This window comes from Ranitomeya variabilis, chromosome 3 (genome assembly GCF_051348905.1).
Source record: "Ranitomeya variabilis isolate aRanVar5 chromosome 3, aRanVar5.hap1, whole genome shotgun sequence".
Classification (NCBI taxonomy): Eukaryota; Metazoa; Chordata; class Amphibia; order Anura; family Dendrobatidae; genus Ranitomeya; species Ranitomeya variabilis.
The window spans coordinates 542352138-542367651 of NC_135234.1; the positions used below are offsets into that span (position 1 = coordinate 542352138).

General features: G+C 44.5%; 1 protein-coding gene across 1 annotated transcript in view; it reads left to right on the plus strand.

Annotated features, from left to right (window-relative positions):
• ITGBL1 (integrin subunit beta like 1) overlaps positions 1-15514 on the plus strand; it is an 850447-nt gene that overhangs the window by 759802 nt on the left and 75131 nt on the right. The window contains exon 10 of the mRNA XM_077297085.1: positions 397-510. Within this exon, the coding sequence (XP_077153200.1) occupies positions 397-510 (114 nt within the window). The remainder of the gene's footprint in view (positions 1-396; positions 511-15514) is intronic.

The window sequence follows — 15514 nt, forward strand, 5'->3', positions numbered from 1 at the left end:
CCCGAGGTCCGTTCCCCGCTCTCGCAGATCGGGGATCTGCGAGAGTGGGGACGTTAACGCGACCCCTAACACGGCCCCTAAATAAACATTGCGTTAGCGCAATCCGCTAGCGCTAGCGCTAAACGGATTGCCCTAACGCAATGTGAACCTAGCCTTAGATTAGGAAAAGAAATATATCAAGCTATATCTTAATTTCTTAATGCAAAATCTACCATGTTTTATTTTAAAAGTAGTATGTCATTTTCAATTAAACTTGCAATAAAATAATATAATCTTCTTTATTATATTGAAACTACGCTCAGTAATGGAAAATTCTACCCTGTACCACTTAACACATATTGTCTTATTCTGTCCAGTATGTCTGTTGCTGCAAATAATGGCCATTTATATTTCCAGGTTCCTGCCACTGTGGAAAGTGCATCTGTTCACCACAGGACTGGTATGTTTCAGGAGAATTCTGTGAATGTGATGACAGGGACTGCGACAAACACGATGGCCTTATTTGCACAGGTAAACACAATTCTGAATGCAATCACAATTCTTGTCAAGAATGACTGATCCTCACGTTGTTGAGTTGGTAACCCTACCAGGACATAATATTCTGCTTATGAGTCTTTTTTTCTCCAGACCCAAACCCTTCCCTGCTTTCTTTTTACTACTTTGCTGGAATAAAATATGAGTGTGCAGAACTTTTAGACAGATCCATCAGAAAAGTGCGACTATTGCCGTCAAAGACTACAAAATTATGGCTTGTTTTCTGACTCGTAGCATGAAGATTAAGGTGGCAATAATAATAATCTAATAATGCAGTCAATTGGTGGTTATAAGCCATAGTGATTATTCAGTACATATCCCATTGGATGGGACATTTCCAAACAATACTTGTAGAATATTCTTCATTTCTTCTCATCAGGTTACAACATCTTTACAGAAAATGAGGCCAAGACTTTCAATGCAAATAACTCTTTGCTGTTTTTGCCATAATCGTAGCAATATACAGTTGTGTTCAAAAGTTTACATACTCCAGCAGAATTTTTGCTTTCTTTGCCTTTTTTCAAAGAATATGAATGATAACACCAAAACTTTTTCTCCACTCATGGTAAGTGGTTAGGTGAAATCATTTATTGTCAAACTACTGTGTTTTCTCTATTTAAATCATAATGACAACCCAAAATATCCAAATGACCCTGATCAAAAGTTTACATACCCCATTTCTTAATATCATGTATTGCCCCCTCTAACATCAATGACAGATTGAAGTCTTTTGTGGTAGTTATGGATGAAGTTCTTCATTTTCTCAGATGGTAAAGCTGCCCACTCTTCTTAGCAAAAGCCTCCAGTTCCTGTAAATTTCTGGGCTGTCTAGCATGAACTGCGTGCTTGAGATCTCCCTAGAGTGGCTCAATTATATTGAGGTCAGGAGACTGAGATGGACACTCCAGAACCTTCACTTTGTTCTGCTGTAGCCAATGACAGGTTGACTTGACCTTGTAATTTGGATCGTTGTCATGTTGGAATGTCCAAGTACGTCCCATGTGCAGCTTCCGGACTGATGAGTGCAAATTTGCCTCCAGTATTTGCTGATAACGTGCAGAATTAATCTTTCCTTCAACTTTGACCGAGTTTCCTGTGCCTTTGTAGCTCACACATCCCAAAACATCAGCGATCCACCTCCGTGCTTTACAGTAGGAATGGTGTTCCTTTCATCATAGGCCTTGTTGACCTCTCTCCAAATGTAACATCTATGGTTGTGGCCAAAAAGTTAAATTTTGGTCTCATCACTCCAAATTACCTTGTTACAGAAGTTTTGAGGCGTGTCTCTGTGCTGTTTTACGTATTGTAGGCAAGATACTTTGTGGTATTTGCACAGTAATGGCTTTCTTCTGGCGACTTGACCATGCAGCCCATTTGTCATCAAGTGCCTCCGTATGATGCATCTTGAAACAGCTAGTTTTCAGAGAGTCCAGTATTTCAGATTATGTTATTTGTGGGTTTTTCTTTGCATCCCGAACAATTTTCATGACAGTTGTGGACGAAATATTTGTTGGTCTACCTGCCCGTGGTTTTGTTTTTATGGAGCCCCTGATTTTCCATTTGTTAATCACAGTTTGAACGCTGCTGACTAGCATTATCAATTCCTTGGATATCTTTTTCTGTCCCTTTCCTGTTTTATACAGTTTAACTACCTTTTCCCGTAGATCCGTTGATAATTCTTTTGATTTCACCATGACTACCAATCCAAAAACCTCAGTGGCTGGATGAAAGATGCAAGAGTCTGTCTGGATCCCAGAAACTCACTCAGTTTTATGCGCACACACTAATTACAAGCAAACAGGTCACAGGTGAGGATGTTACCTTTAGTAGCCATTCAAACCCATTTGTGTCAACTTCTGTGCATTTTATCAGGCCAAAATCACCAGGGTGAACTTTTTATCAGGGTTATTTGGATGTTTTGGGTTGTGATTATGATGTAAAAAGAGAAAATACAGTAGTTTGACAATATATGGCTTCTCCCAACCACTAACCATGAGTGGAGGAAACGTTTTGATGTTATCATAGAATCATAGAATGTTAGAGAGGGACCTCCTGGGTCATCTGGACCAACCCCCTGCTCAAAGCAGGATTCACTAAATCATCCCAGACAGATGTCTGTCCAGCCTCTGTTTGAAGACTTCCATTGAAGGAGAACTCACCACCTCTCGTGGCAGCCTGTTCCACTCATTGATCACCCTAACTGTCAAAAAGTTCTTTAACATCTAATCTGTGTCTCCTCCCATTCAGTTTCATCCCATTGCTTCTAGTCTTTCCTTATGCAAATGAGAATAAATATGATCCTTCTACAATTCTAGTTATCCAAAATTCTAAAATAGTTATCATTCATATTCTTTGAAAAAAGGCCAAGAAAGCAAAAATTCTGCCGGGGCATATAAACTTTTGAGTACAACTGTATATTCTCATGTATCATATTATGACCAGTACGTCCTAAAATTACAATATTATATTGTACTAGATGGTGGCCCGATTCTAACGCATCGGATATTCTAGAATATGTATGCGTAGTGTATAGCACAGCCCACGTAGTATATTGTACAGCCACGCAGTACATTGCGCAGCCCACGCAGTACATTGCGCAGCCAATGCAGTATATTGCGCAGCCAACGCAGTACATTGCGCAGCCCACGTTGTATATTGTGCAGCCCACGTAGTACATTGCGCAGCCCACATAGTACATTGCGCAGCCCACGTTGTACATTGCGCAGCCCACGTTGTACATTGCACAGCCCACGTTGTATATTGCGCAGCCCACATAGTATATTGCGCAGCCACGTAGTACATTGCGCAGCCTACGTAGTATATTGCGCAGCCCACGTTGTATATTGTGCAGCCCACGTAGTACATTGCGCAGCCCACGTAGTACATTGCGCAGCCCACGTTGTACATTGCGCAGCCCACGTAGTATATTGCGCAGCCCACGTAGTATATTGCGCAGCCCACTGTTATGGTTCTCAATGGCAAGAGAACATAGCCAAGCAAACATACGAACTAGCTCTTGGAAGGATGGAAACTAAACTGACCATGAACTAAACCTGCCGCACAACTAACAGTAGCCGGGTAGCGTAGCCTGCGTTTATCCCTAGACGCCCAGCGCCGGCCGGAGGACTAACTAATCCTGGCAGAGGAAAATATAGTCCTGGCTCACCTCTAGAGAAATTTCCCCGAAAGGCATACAGAGGCCCCCACAAATATTGGCGGTGATTTTAGATGAAATGACAAACGTAGTATGAAAATAGGTTTAGCAAAATTGAGGTCCGCTTACTAGATAGCTGGAAGACAGAAAGGGCACTTTCATGGTCAGCTGAAAACCCTATCAAAATACCATCCTGAAATTACTTTAAGACTCTAGTATTAACTCATAACATCAGAGTGGCAATTTCAGATCACAAGAGCTTTCCAGACACAGAAACGAAACTACAGCTGTGAACTGGAACAAAATGCAAAAACAAACAAGGACTAAGTCCAACTTAGCTGGGAGTTGTCTAGCAGCAGGAACATGCACAGAAAGGCTTCTGATTACAATGTTGACCGGCATGGAAGTGACAGAGGAGCAAGGCTAAATAGCGACTCCCACATCCTGATGGAAACAGGTGAACAGAGAGGATGATGCACACCAGTTCAATTCCACCAGTGGCCACCGGGGGAGCCCAAAATCCAATTTCACAACAGTACCCCCCCCTCAAGGAGGGGGCACCGAACCCTCACCAGAACCACCAGGGCGATCAGGATGAGCCCTATGAAAGGCACGGACCAAATCGGAGGCATGAACATCAGAGGCAGTCACCCAAGAATTATCCTCCTGACCGTATCCCTTCCATTTGACCAGATACTGGAGTTTCCGTCTGGAAACACGGGAGACCAAGATTTTTTCCACAACGTACTCCAACTCGCCCTCAACCAACACCGGAGCAGGAGGCTCAACGGAAGGCACAACCGGTACCTCATACCTGCGCAATAATGACCGATGAAAAACATTATGAATAGAAAAAGATGCAGGGAGGTCCAAACGGAAGGACACAGGGTTAAGAATCTCCAATATCTTGTACGGGCCGATGAACCGAGGCTTAAACTTGGGAGAAGAAACCCTCATAGGGACAAAACGAGAAGACAACCACACCAAGTCCCCAACACAAAGCCGAGGACCAATCCGACGCCGGCGGTTGGCAAAAAGCTGAGTCTTCTCCTGGGACAACTTCAAATTGTCCACTACCTGCCCCCAAATCTGATGCAACCTCTCCACCACAGCATCCACTCCAGGACAATCCGAAGATTGCACCTGACCAGAAGAAAATCGAGGATGAAACCCCGAATTACAGAAAAAGGGAGACACCAAGGTGGCAGAACTGGCCCGATTATTGAGGGCAAACTCCGCTAAAGGCAAAAAAGCAACCCAATCATCCTGATCTGCAGACACAAAACACCTCAAATATGTCTCCAAGGTCTGATTCGTCCGCTCGGTCTGGCCATTAGTCTGAGGATGGAAAGCAGACGAGAAAGACAAATCTATGTCCATCCTAGCACAGAATGCTCGCCAAAATCTAGACACGAATTGGGTACCTCTGTCAGAAACGATATTCTCCGGAATACCATGCAAACGGACCACATTTTGAAAAAACAGAGGAACCAACTCGGAAGAAGAAGGCAACTTAGGCAGGGGAACCAAATGGACCATCTTAGAGAAACGATCACACACCACCCAGATGACAGACATCTTCTGAGAAACAGGAAGATCCGAAATAAAATCCATCGAGATGTGCGTCCAGGGCCTCTTCGGGATAGGCAAGGGCAACAACAATCCACTAGCCCGAGAACAACAAGGCTTGGCCCGAGCACAAACGTCACAAGACTGCACGAAGCCTCGCACATCTCGAGACAGGGAAGGCCACCAGAAGGACCTTGCCACCAAATCCCTGGTACCAAAGATTCCAGGATGACCTGCCAACGCAGAAGAATGAACCTCAGAAATGACTTTACTGGTCCAATCATCAGGAACAAACAGTCTACCAGGTGGGCAACGATCAGGTCTATCCGCCTGAAACTCCTGCAAGGCCCGCCGCAGGTCTGGAGAAACGGCAGACAATATCACTCCATCCTTAAGGATACCTGTAGGTTCAGAATTACCAGGGGAGTCAGGCTCAAAACTCCTAGAAAGGGCATCCGCCTTAACATTCTTAGAACCCGGCAGGTAGGACACCACAAAATTAAACCGAGAGAAAAACAACGACCAGCGCGCCTGTCTAGGATTCAGGCGTCTGGCGGACTCAAGATAAATTAGATTTTTGTGGTCAGTCAATACCACCACCTGATGTCTAGCCCCCTAAAGCCAATGACGCCACTCCTCAAAAGCCCACTTCATGGCCAAAAGCTCCCGATTCCCAACATCATAATTCCGCTCGGCGGGCGAAAATTTACGCGAGAAAAAAGCACAAGGTCTCATCACGGAGCAATCGGAACTTCTCTGCGACAAAACCGCCCCAGCTCCGATTTATTTCAGAAGCGTCGACCTCAACCTGAAAAGGAAGAGCAACATCAGGCTGACGCAACACAGGGGCGGAAGAAAAGCGGCGCTTAAGCTCCCGAAAGGCCTCCACAGCAGCAGGGGACCAATCAGCAACATCAGCACCCTTCTTAGTCAAATCAGTCAATGGTTTAACAACATCAGAAAAACCAGCAATAAATCGACGATAAAAGTTAGCAAAGCCCAAAAATTTCTGAAGACTCTTAAGAGAAGAGGGTTGCGTCCAATCACAAATAGCCTGAACCTTGACAGGATCCATCTCGATGGAAGAGGGGGAAAAAATATATCCCAAAAAGGAAATCTTTTGAACCCCAAAAACGCACTTAGAACCCTTCACACACAAGGAATTAGACCGCAAAACCTGAAAAACCCTCCTGACCTGCTGGACATGAGAGTCCCAGTCATCCGAAAAAATCAAAATATCATCCAGATACACAATCATACATTTATCCAAATAATCACGGAAAATGTCATGCATAAAGGACTGAAAGACTGAAGGGGCATTTGAAAGACCAAAAGGCATCACCAAATACTCAAAGTGGCCCTCGGGCGTATTAAATGCGGTTTTCCACTCATCCCCCTGCTTAATTCGCACCAAATTATACGCCCCACGAAGATCTATCTTAGAGAACCACTTGGCCCCCTTTATGCGAGCAAACAAATCAGTCAGCAGTGGCAACGGATATTGATATTTAACCGTGATTTTATTCAAAAGCCGATAACACAGGTCAACAAAAAAAAATTTTTTTTCTGGTGTCCAAAATATTTTAATGAATTTGGGGTATTTTTGGGGTGCTGATTCTGAATATGCTATCAGTTTTGCCAGATTGGCTCAAGTTTTTGACATTTTTGGTATCTTATTTATAGCACTTGTTGGTAAATGCGACGCATCATCTCATTAATTTCTTTGGATTAGTACTTGAACTGAGCAGTTCTCAATATAGTTTTGTGTTAATTAGTGTTCTAAAAGTTTGTTCATAGCTTGATTTTTGCACTAACTTTATGTTGTTGTCTGTTTTCCAGTGAAAAGCATGAACTCATCAAGAAGAAGTTATCTTAACGATCCAGACTCATTCTGTTACATTTGTGGTGAATACACACTGCCAAAACATAGAAGAAACATAACAGACTTCGTAAAAAAAGTGTATTTTGCCTATTTTGGGGTTATGCTTGGGGACCAAGACAAGTTTTGGGCACCACACATAGTGTGCAAAGCATGTATCGAATTATTACGAAAATGGAGCAAAGGACAAAGAAAAAGCTTCAAATTTGGTGTTCCAATGGTGTGGAGAGAGCCAAAAAATCATCATGATGACTGTTATTTCTGTGCAGTACAAGTGCAAGGATTCAATAAGCATAAGAAACGAAAATGGGAGTAACATGGAATCTGCAAGAAGGCCTGTCCCTCATTGTGAAGATGTGCCTGTACCTGTGTTTACCATAAATAACAGTCATCATGATGATTTTTTGGCTCTCTCCACACCATTGGAACACCAAATTTGAAGCTTTTTCTTTGTCCTTTGCTCCATTTTCGTAATAATTCGATACATGCTTTGCACACTATGTGTGGTGCCCAAAACTTGTCTTGGTCCCCAAGCATAACCCCAAAATAGGCAAAATACACTTTTTTTACGAAGTCTGTTATGTTTCTTCTATGTTTTGGCAGTGTGTATTCACCACAAATGTAACAGAATGAGTCTGGATCGTTAAGACAACTTCTTCTTGATGAGTTCATGCTTTTCACTGGAAAACAGACAACAACATAAAGTTAGTGCAAAAATCAAGCTATGAACAAACTTTTAGAACACTAATTAACACAAAACTATATTGAGAACTGCTCAGTTCAAGTACTAAACCAAAGAAATTAATGAGATGATGCGTCGCATTTACCAACAAGTGCTATAAATAAGATACCAAAAATGTCAAAAACTTGAGCCAATCTGGCAAAACTGATGAGATATTCAGAATCAGCACCCCAAAAATACCCTAAATTCGATGAAATATCTTTGGCACCAAAAATGCTGTTGACCAGTGTAATCAATGCACGGCCTCAAAGAGCCATCTTTCTTAGCCACAAAGAAAAAACCGGCTCCTAAGGGAGATGACGAAGGACGAATATGTCCCTTTTCCAAGGACTCCTTTATATATTCTCGCATAGCAGCATGTTCAGGCACAGACAGATTAAATAAACGACCCTTAGGGTATTTACTACCCGGAATCAAATCTATGGCACAATCGCACTCCCGGTGCGGAGGTAATGAACCAAGCTTAGGTTCTTCAAAAACGTCACGATATTCAGTCAAGAATTCAGGAATCTCAGAGGGAATAGATGATGAAATGGAAACCACAGGTACGTCCCCATGCGTCCCCTTACATCCCCAGCTTAACACAGACATAGCTTTCCAGTCAAGGACTGGGTTATGAGATTGCAGCCATGGCAATCCAAGCACCAACACATCATGTAGGTTATACAGCACAAGAAAGCGAATAATCTCCTGGTGATCCGGATTAATCCGCATAGTTACTTGTGTCCAGTATTGTGGTTTATTGCTAGCCAATGTGTTGTGAATTTGCTTTTTGCTCCCTCTAGTGGTTACTAGTTTTTTGACTCTGGTTTTTCTGTCATTCCTTTTATCCGCACCTGGGTCGTTAGTTAGGGGTGTTGCTATATAAGCTCCCTGGACCTTCAGTTCAATGCCTGGCAACGTAGTTATCAGAGCTAGTCTGCTGTGCTCTTGTCTACTGATCCTGGTTCCAGTTTTATCAGCTAAGTCTGCCTTTTGCTTTTTGCTATTTGTTTTGGTTTTGTATTTTTGTCCAGCTTGTTCCAAATCTATATCCTGACCTTTGCTGGAAGCTCTAGGGGGCTGGTGTTCTCCCTCCGGACCGTTAGACGGTTCGGGGGTTCTTGAATTTCCAGTGTGGATTTTGATAGGGTTTTTGTTGACCATATAAGTTACCTTTCTTTATTCTGCTATCAGTAAGCGGGCCTCTCTGTGCTAAACCTGGTTCATTTCTGTGTTTGTCATTTCCTCTTACCTCACCGTCATTATTTGTGGGGGGCTTCTATCCAGCTTTGGGGTCCCCTTCTCTGGAGGCAAGAAAGGTCTTTGTTTTCCTCTACTAGGGGTAGCTAGATTCTCCGGCTGGCGCGTGTCATCTAGAATCAACGTAGGAATGATCCCCGGCTACTTCTAGTGTTGGCGTTAGGAGTAGATATATGGTCAACCCAGTTACCACTTCCCTATGAGCTGGATTTTTGTATTCTGCAGACTTCCACGTTCCTCTGAGACCCTCGCCATTGGGGTCATAACAGTTTGCCAGGCCAGTATTAAATGTTTAATGCATTGCAGAAGAGGGATTATAAGAAAGAAGATTCTGAGTTTTTTTTTTTTTTTTTTTCTTCTTCCCCTTTACCTCAGAGTGGCTATGCTTGCTGCAGACATGAATGTCCAGACCTTGATTACAAGTGTGGACCAGCTGGCTACTCGTGTGCAGGGCATACAAGACTATGTTATCAGAAATCCTAGGTCAGAACCTAAAATACCGATTCCTGAACTGTTTTCCGGAGACAGGTTTAAGTTTAGGAATTTCGTGAATAATTGTAAATTGTTTTTGTCCCTGAGACCCTGTTCATCTGGAGATTCTGCTCAGCAAGTAAAAATTGTTATTTCGTTCTTACGGGGCGACCCTCAGGATTGGGCTTTTTCGCTGGCGCCAGGAGATCCGGCATTGGCTGATCTTGATGCGTTTTTTCTGGCGCTCGGTTTACTTTATGAGGAACCCAATCTTGAGATTCAGGCAGAAAAGGCCTTGCTGGCTATGTCTCAGGGGCAGGACGAGGCTGAAGTGTATTGCCAAAAATTTCGGAAATGGTCCGTGCTGACACATTGGAACGAGTGTGCACTGGCCGCTAATTTTAGAAATGGCCTTTCTGAAGCCATTAAGAATGTTATGGTGGGTTTTCCCATTCCCACAGGTCTTAATGATACTATGGCACTGGCTATTCAAATTGACCGGCGGTTGCGGGAGCGCAAAACCGCAAATTCCCTCATGGTGTTGTCTGAACAGACACCTAATTCGGTGCAATGTGATAGAAAAACCGCAAATTCCCTCATGGTGTTGTCTGAACAGACACCTGATTTAATGCAATGTGATAGAATCCTGACTAGAAATGAGCGGAAAATTCATAGACGCCGGAATGGCTTGTGCTACTACTGTGGTGATTCTACACATGTTATCTCAGCATGCTCTAAACGTATAGCTAAGGTTGTTAGTCCTGTCACCGTTGGTAATTTGCAACCTAAATTTATTCTGTCTGTAACTTTGATTTGCTCACTGTCATCTTATCCTGTCATGGCATTTGTAGATTCAGGTGCTGCCCTGAGTCTCATGGATCTCTCATTTGCTAAGCGCTGTGGTTTTACTCTTGAACCATTAGAAAATCCTATTCCTCTTAGGGGTATTGATGCTACACCATTGGCAGCAAATAAACCGCAGTATTGGACACAGGTTACCATGTGCATGACTCCTGAACACCGCGAGGTGATACGTTTCCTGGTTTTACATAAAATGCATGATTTGGTTGTTTTAGGGCTGCCATGGTTACAGACCCATAATCCAGTCCTGGACTGGAAGGCTATGTCAGTCTCAAGTTGGGGCTGTCGTGGTATTCATGGGGATTCCCTGCCTGTGTCTATTGCTTCTTCTACGCCTTCGGAAGTTCCGGAGTATTTGTCTGATTATCAGGATGTCTTCAGTGAGTCTGAGTCCAGTGCACTGCCTCCTCATAGGGACTGTGACTGTGCGATAGATTTGATCCCAGGCAGTAAATTTCCTAAGGGAAGACTGTTTAATCTGTCGGTACCTGAACATACCGCTATGCGTTCATATATCAAGGAGTCTCTGGAGAAAGGACATATTCGTCCGTCTTCTTCCCCTCTTGGTGCGGGATTCTTTTTTGTGGCAAAAAAGGACGGATCTTTGAGACCTTGTATTGATTATCGGCTTTTAAATAAGATCACTGTCAAATTTCAGTATCCTTTACCGCTGTTGTCTGACTTGTTTGCCCGGATTAAGGGTGCCAAGTGGTTCACCAAGATAGACCTTCGTGGTGCGTACAACCTTGTGCGCATTAAGCAAGGTGATGAATGGAAAACCGCATTCAATACGCCCGAAGGTCATTTTGAGTACTTGGTGATGCCTTTTGGGCTCTCCAATGCGCCTTCAGTTTTTCAGTCCTTTATGCATGACATTTTCCGGAAGTATCTGGATAAATTTTTGATTGTTTATCTGGATGATATTTTGGTTTTTTCTGATAATTGGGATTCGCATGTGGAGCAGGTCAGGTTGATCTTTAAAATTTTGCGTGAAAATTCTTTGTTTGTCAAGGGCTCAAAGTGTCTCTTTGGTGTACAGAAGGTTCCCTTTTTGGGGTTCATTTTTTCCCCTTCTGCTGTGGAGATGGACCCAGTCAAGGTCCGAGCTATTCTTGATTGGACTCAGCCCTCGTCAGTTAAGAGTCTTCAGAAGTTCTTGGGCTTCGCTAACTTCTACCGTCGTTTTATCGCTAATTTTTCTAGCATTGTGAAACCTTTGACAGATATGACCAAGAAGGGCTCCGATGTAGCTAACTGGGCTCCTGCTGCCGTGGAGGCTTTCCAGGAGTTGAAACGCCGGTTTACTTCGGCGCCTGTTTTGTGCCAGCCTGACGTCTCACTTCCCTTTCAGGTTGAGGTGGATGCTTCGGAGATTGGGGCAGGGGCCGTTTTGTCGCAGAGAGGCCCTGGTTGCTCTGTTATGAAACCTTGTGCCTTTTTCTCTAGGAAGTTTTCGCCTGCCGAGCGAAATTATGATGTGGGCAATCGGGAGTTGTTGGCCATGAAATGGGCATTTGAGGAGTGGCGTCATTGGCTCGAGGGTGCTAAGCATCGTGTGGTGGTCTTGACTGATCACAAAAATCTGATGTATCTCGAGTCTGCTAAACGCCTTAATCCGAGACAGGCCCGCTGGTCATTGTTTTTCTCCCGCTTTGATTTTGTTGTCTCGTATTTACCAGGTTCAAAGAATGTGAAGGCCGATGCTCTTTCTAGGAGCTTTGTGCCTGATGCTCCTGGAGTCGCGGATCCTGTTGGTATTCTTAAAGATGGAGTTATCTTGTCAGCTATTTCTCCGGATCTGCGACGTGTGTTGCAGAGATTTCAGGCTGATAGGCCTGAGTCTTGTCCACCTGACAGACTGTTTGTCCCGGATAAGTGGACCAGCAGAGTCATTTCCGAGGTTCATTCCTCGGTATTGGCAGGTCACCCGGGTATTTTTGGCACCAGAGATCTGGTGGCCAGGTCCTTTTGGTGGCCTTCCTTGTCAAGGGATGTGCGGTCATTTGTGCAGTCCTGTGGGACTTGTGCTCGAGCTAAGCCTTGCTGTTCTTGTGCCAGCGGTTTGCTCTTGCCCTTGCCTGTCCCGAAGAGACCTTGGACACATATCTCCATGGATTTCATTTCTGATCTTCCGCTATCTCAGGGCATGTCCGTTATCTGGGTGATATGTGATCGCTTCTCTAAGATGGTCCATTTGGTTCCTTTGCCTAAGCTGCCTTCCTCTTCCGATCTGGTTCCTGTGTTTTTCCAGAACGTGGTTCGTTTGCACGGCATCCCTGAGAATATTGTGTCAGACAGAGGATCCCAGTTCGTTTCCAGGTTCTGGCGATCCTTTTGTAGTAGGATGGGCATTGATTTGTCGTTTTCGTCTGCTTTCCATCCTCAGACTAATGGACAGACGGAGCGAACCAATCAGACTTTGGAGGCTTATTTGAGGTGTTTTGTCTCTGCTGATCAGGACGATTGGGTGACATTCTTGCCGTTGGCTGAGTTTGCCCTTAATAATCGGGCTAGTTCCGCCACCTTGGTTTCGCCTTTTTTCTGCAACTCTGGTTTCCATCCTCGCTTTTCTTCGGGTCATGTGGAGCCTTCTGACTGTCCTGGGGTGGATTCTGTGGTGGATAGGTTGCAGCAGATCTGGAATCATGTGGTGGACAACTTGAAGTTGTCACAGGAGAAGGCTCAGCGCTTTGCCAACCGCCGCCGCGGTGTGGGTCCCCGACTACGCGTTGGGGATTTGGTATGGCTTTCTTCCCGCTTTGTTCCTATGAAGGTCTCCTCTCCCAAATTTAAACCTCGTTTTATTGGGCCTTACAAGATATTGGAAATCCTTAATCCTGTATCTTTTCGTCTGGATCTTCCTGTGTCGTTTGCTATTCACAATGTATTTCATAGGTCCTTGTTGCGGCGGTACATTGTGCCTGTAGTTCCTTCTGCTGAGCCTCCTGCTCCGGTGTTGGTTGAGGGCGAGTTGGAGTACGTGGTGGAGAAGATCTTGGATTCTCGCCTCTCCAGGCGGAGGCTTCAGTACCTGGTCAAGTGGAAGGGCTATGGTCAGGAGGATAATTCCTGGGTGGTCGCCTCTGATGTTCATGCGGCCGATTTAGTTCGCGCCTTTCATGCCGCTCATCCTGATCGCCCTGGTGGTCGTGGTGAGGGTTCGGTGACCCCTCACTAAGGGGGGGGTACTGTTGTGAATTTGCTTTTTGCTCCCTCTAGTGGTTACTAGTTTTTTGACTCTGGTTTTTCTGTCATTCCTTTTATCCGCACCTGGGTCGTTAGTTAGGGGTGTTGCTATATAAGCTCCCTGGACCTTCAGTTCAATGCCTGGCAACGTAGTTATCAGAGCTAGTCTGCTGTGCTCTTGTCTACTGATCCTGGTTCCAGTTTTATCAGCTAAGTCTGCCTTTTGCTTTTTGCTATTTGTTTTGGTTTTGTATTTTTGTCCAGCTTGTTCCAAATCTATATCCTGACCTTTGCTGGAAGCTCTAGGGGGCTGGTGTTCTCCCCCCGGACCGTTAGACGGTTCGGGGGTTCTTGAATTTCCAGTGTGGATTTTGATAGGGTTTTTGTTGACCATATAAGTTACCTTTCTTTATTCTGCTATCAGTAAGCGGGCCTCTCTGTGCTAAACCTGGTTCATTTCTGTGTTTGTCATTTCCTCTTACCTCACCGTCATTATTTGTGGGGGGCTTCTATCCAGCTTTGGGGTCCCCTTCTCTGGAGGCAAGAAAGGTCTTTGTTTTCCTCTACTAGGGGTAGCTAGATTCTCCGGCTGGCGCGTGTCATCTAGAATCAACGTAGGAATGATCCCCGGCTACTTCTAGTGTTGGCGTTAGGAGTAGATATATGGTCAACCCAGTTACCACTTCCCTATGAGCTGGATTTTTGTATTCTGCAGACTTCCACGTTCCTCTGAGACCCTCGCCATTGGGGTCATAACACCAATGGGGTGGAGTCAATCCCCTTCAGGGGTATAGGAGTTTCAAGAGGCTCCAAATCATACCCACAGCGTTTGGCAAAGGACCAATCCATAAGACTCAAAGCGGCGCCAGAGTCGACATAGGCATCCGCGGTAATAGATGATAAAGAACAAATCAGGGTCACAGATAGAATAAACTTAGACTGTAAAGTGCCAATTGAAACAGACTTATCAAGCTTCTTAGTACGCTTAGAGCATGCTGATATAACATGAGTTGAATCACCGCAATAGAAGCACAACCCATTTTTTCGTCTAAAATTCTGCCGTTCACTTCTGGACAGAATTCTATCACATTGCATATTCTCTGGCGTCTTCTCAGTAGACACCGCCAAATGGTGCACAGGTTTGCGCTCCCGCAGACGCCTATCGATCTGGATAGCCATTGTCATGGACTCATTCAGACCCGCAGGCACAGGGAACCCCACCATAACATCCTTAATGGCATCAGAGAGACCCTCTCTGAAATTCGCCGCCAGGGCGCACTCATTCCACTGAGTAAGCACAGCCCATTTACAGAATTTCTGGCAGTATATTTCAGCTTCGTCTTGCCCCTGAGATAGGGACATCAAGGCCTTTTCCGCCTGAAGTTCTAACTGAGGTTCCTCATAAAGCAACCCCAAGGCCAGAAAAAACGCATCCACATTGAGCAACGCAGGATCCCCTGGAGCCAATGCAAAAGCCCAATCCTGAGGGTCGCCCCGGAGCAAAGAAATCACAATCCTGACCTGCTGAGCAGGATCTCCAGCAGAGCGAGATTTCAGGGACAAAAACAACTTGCAATTATTTTTGAAATTTTGAAAGCAAGATCTATTCCCCGAGAAAAATTCAGGCAAAGGAATTCTAGGTTCAGATATAGGAACATGAACAACAAAATCTTGTAAGTTTTGAACTTTCGTGGTGAGATTATTCAAACCTGCAGCTAAACTCTGAATATCCATTTTAAACAGGTGAACACAGAGCCATTCCAGGATTAGAAGGAGAGAGAGAGAGAAAGGCTGCAATATAGGCAGACTTGCAAGAGATTCAATTACAAGCACACTCAGAACTGAGAAAAAAAAAAAAAAAAAAATCTTCAGCAGA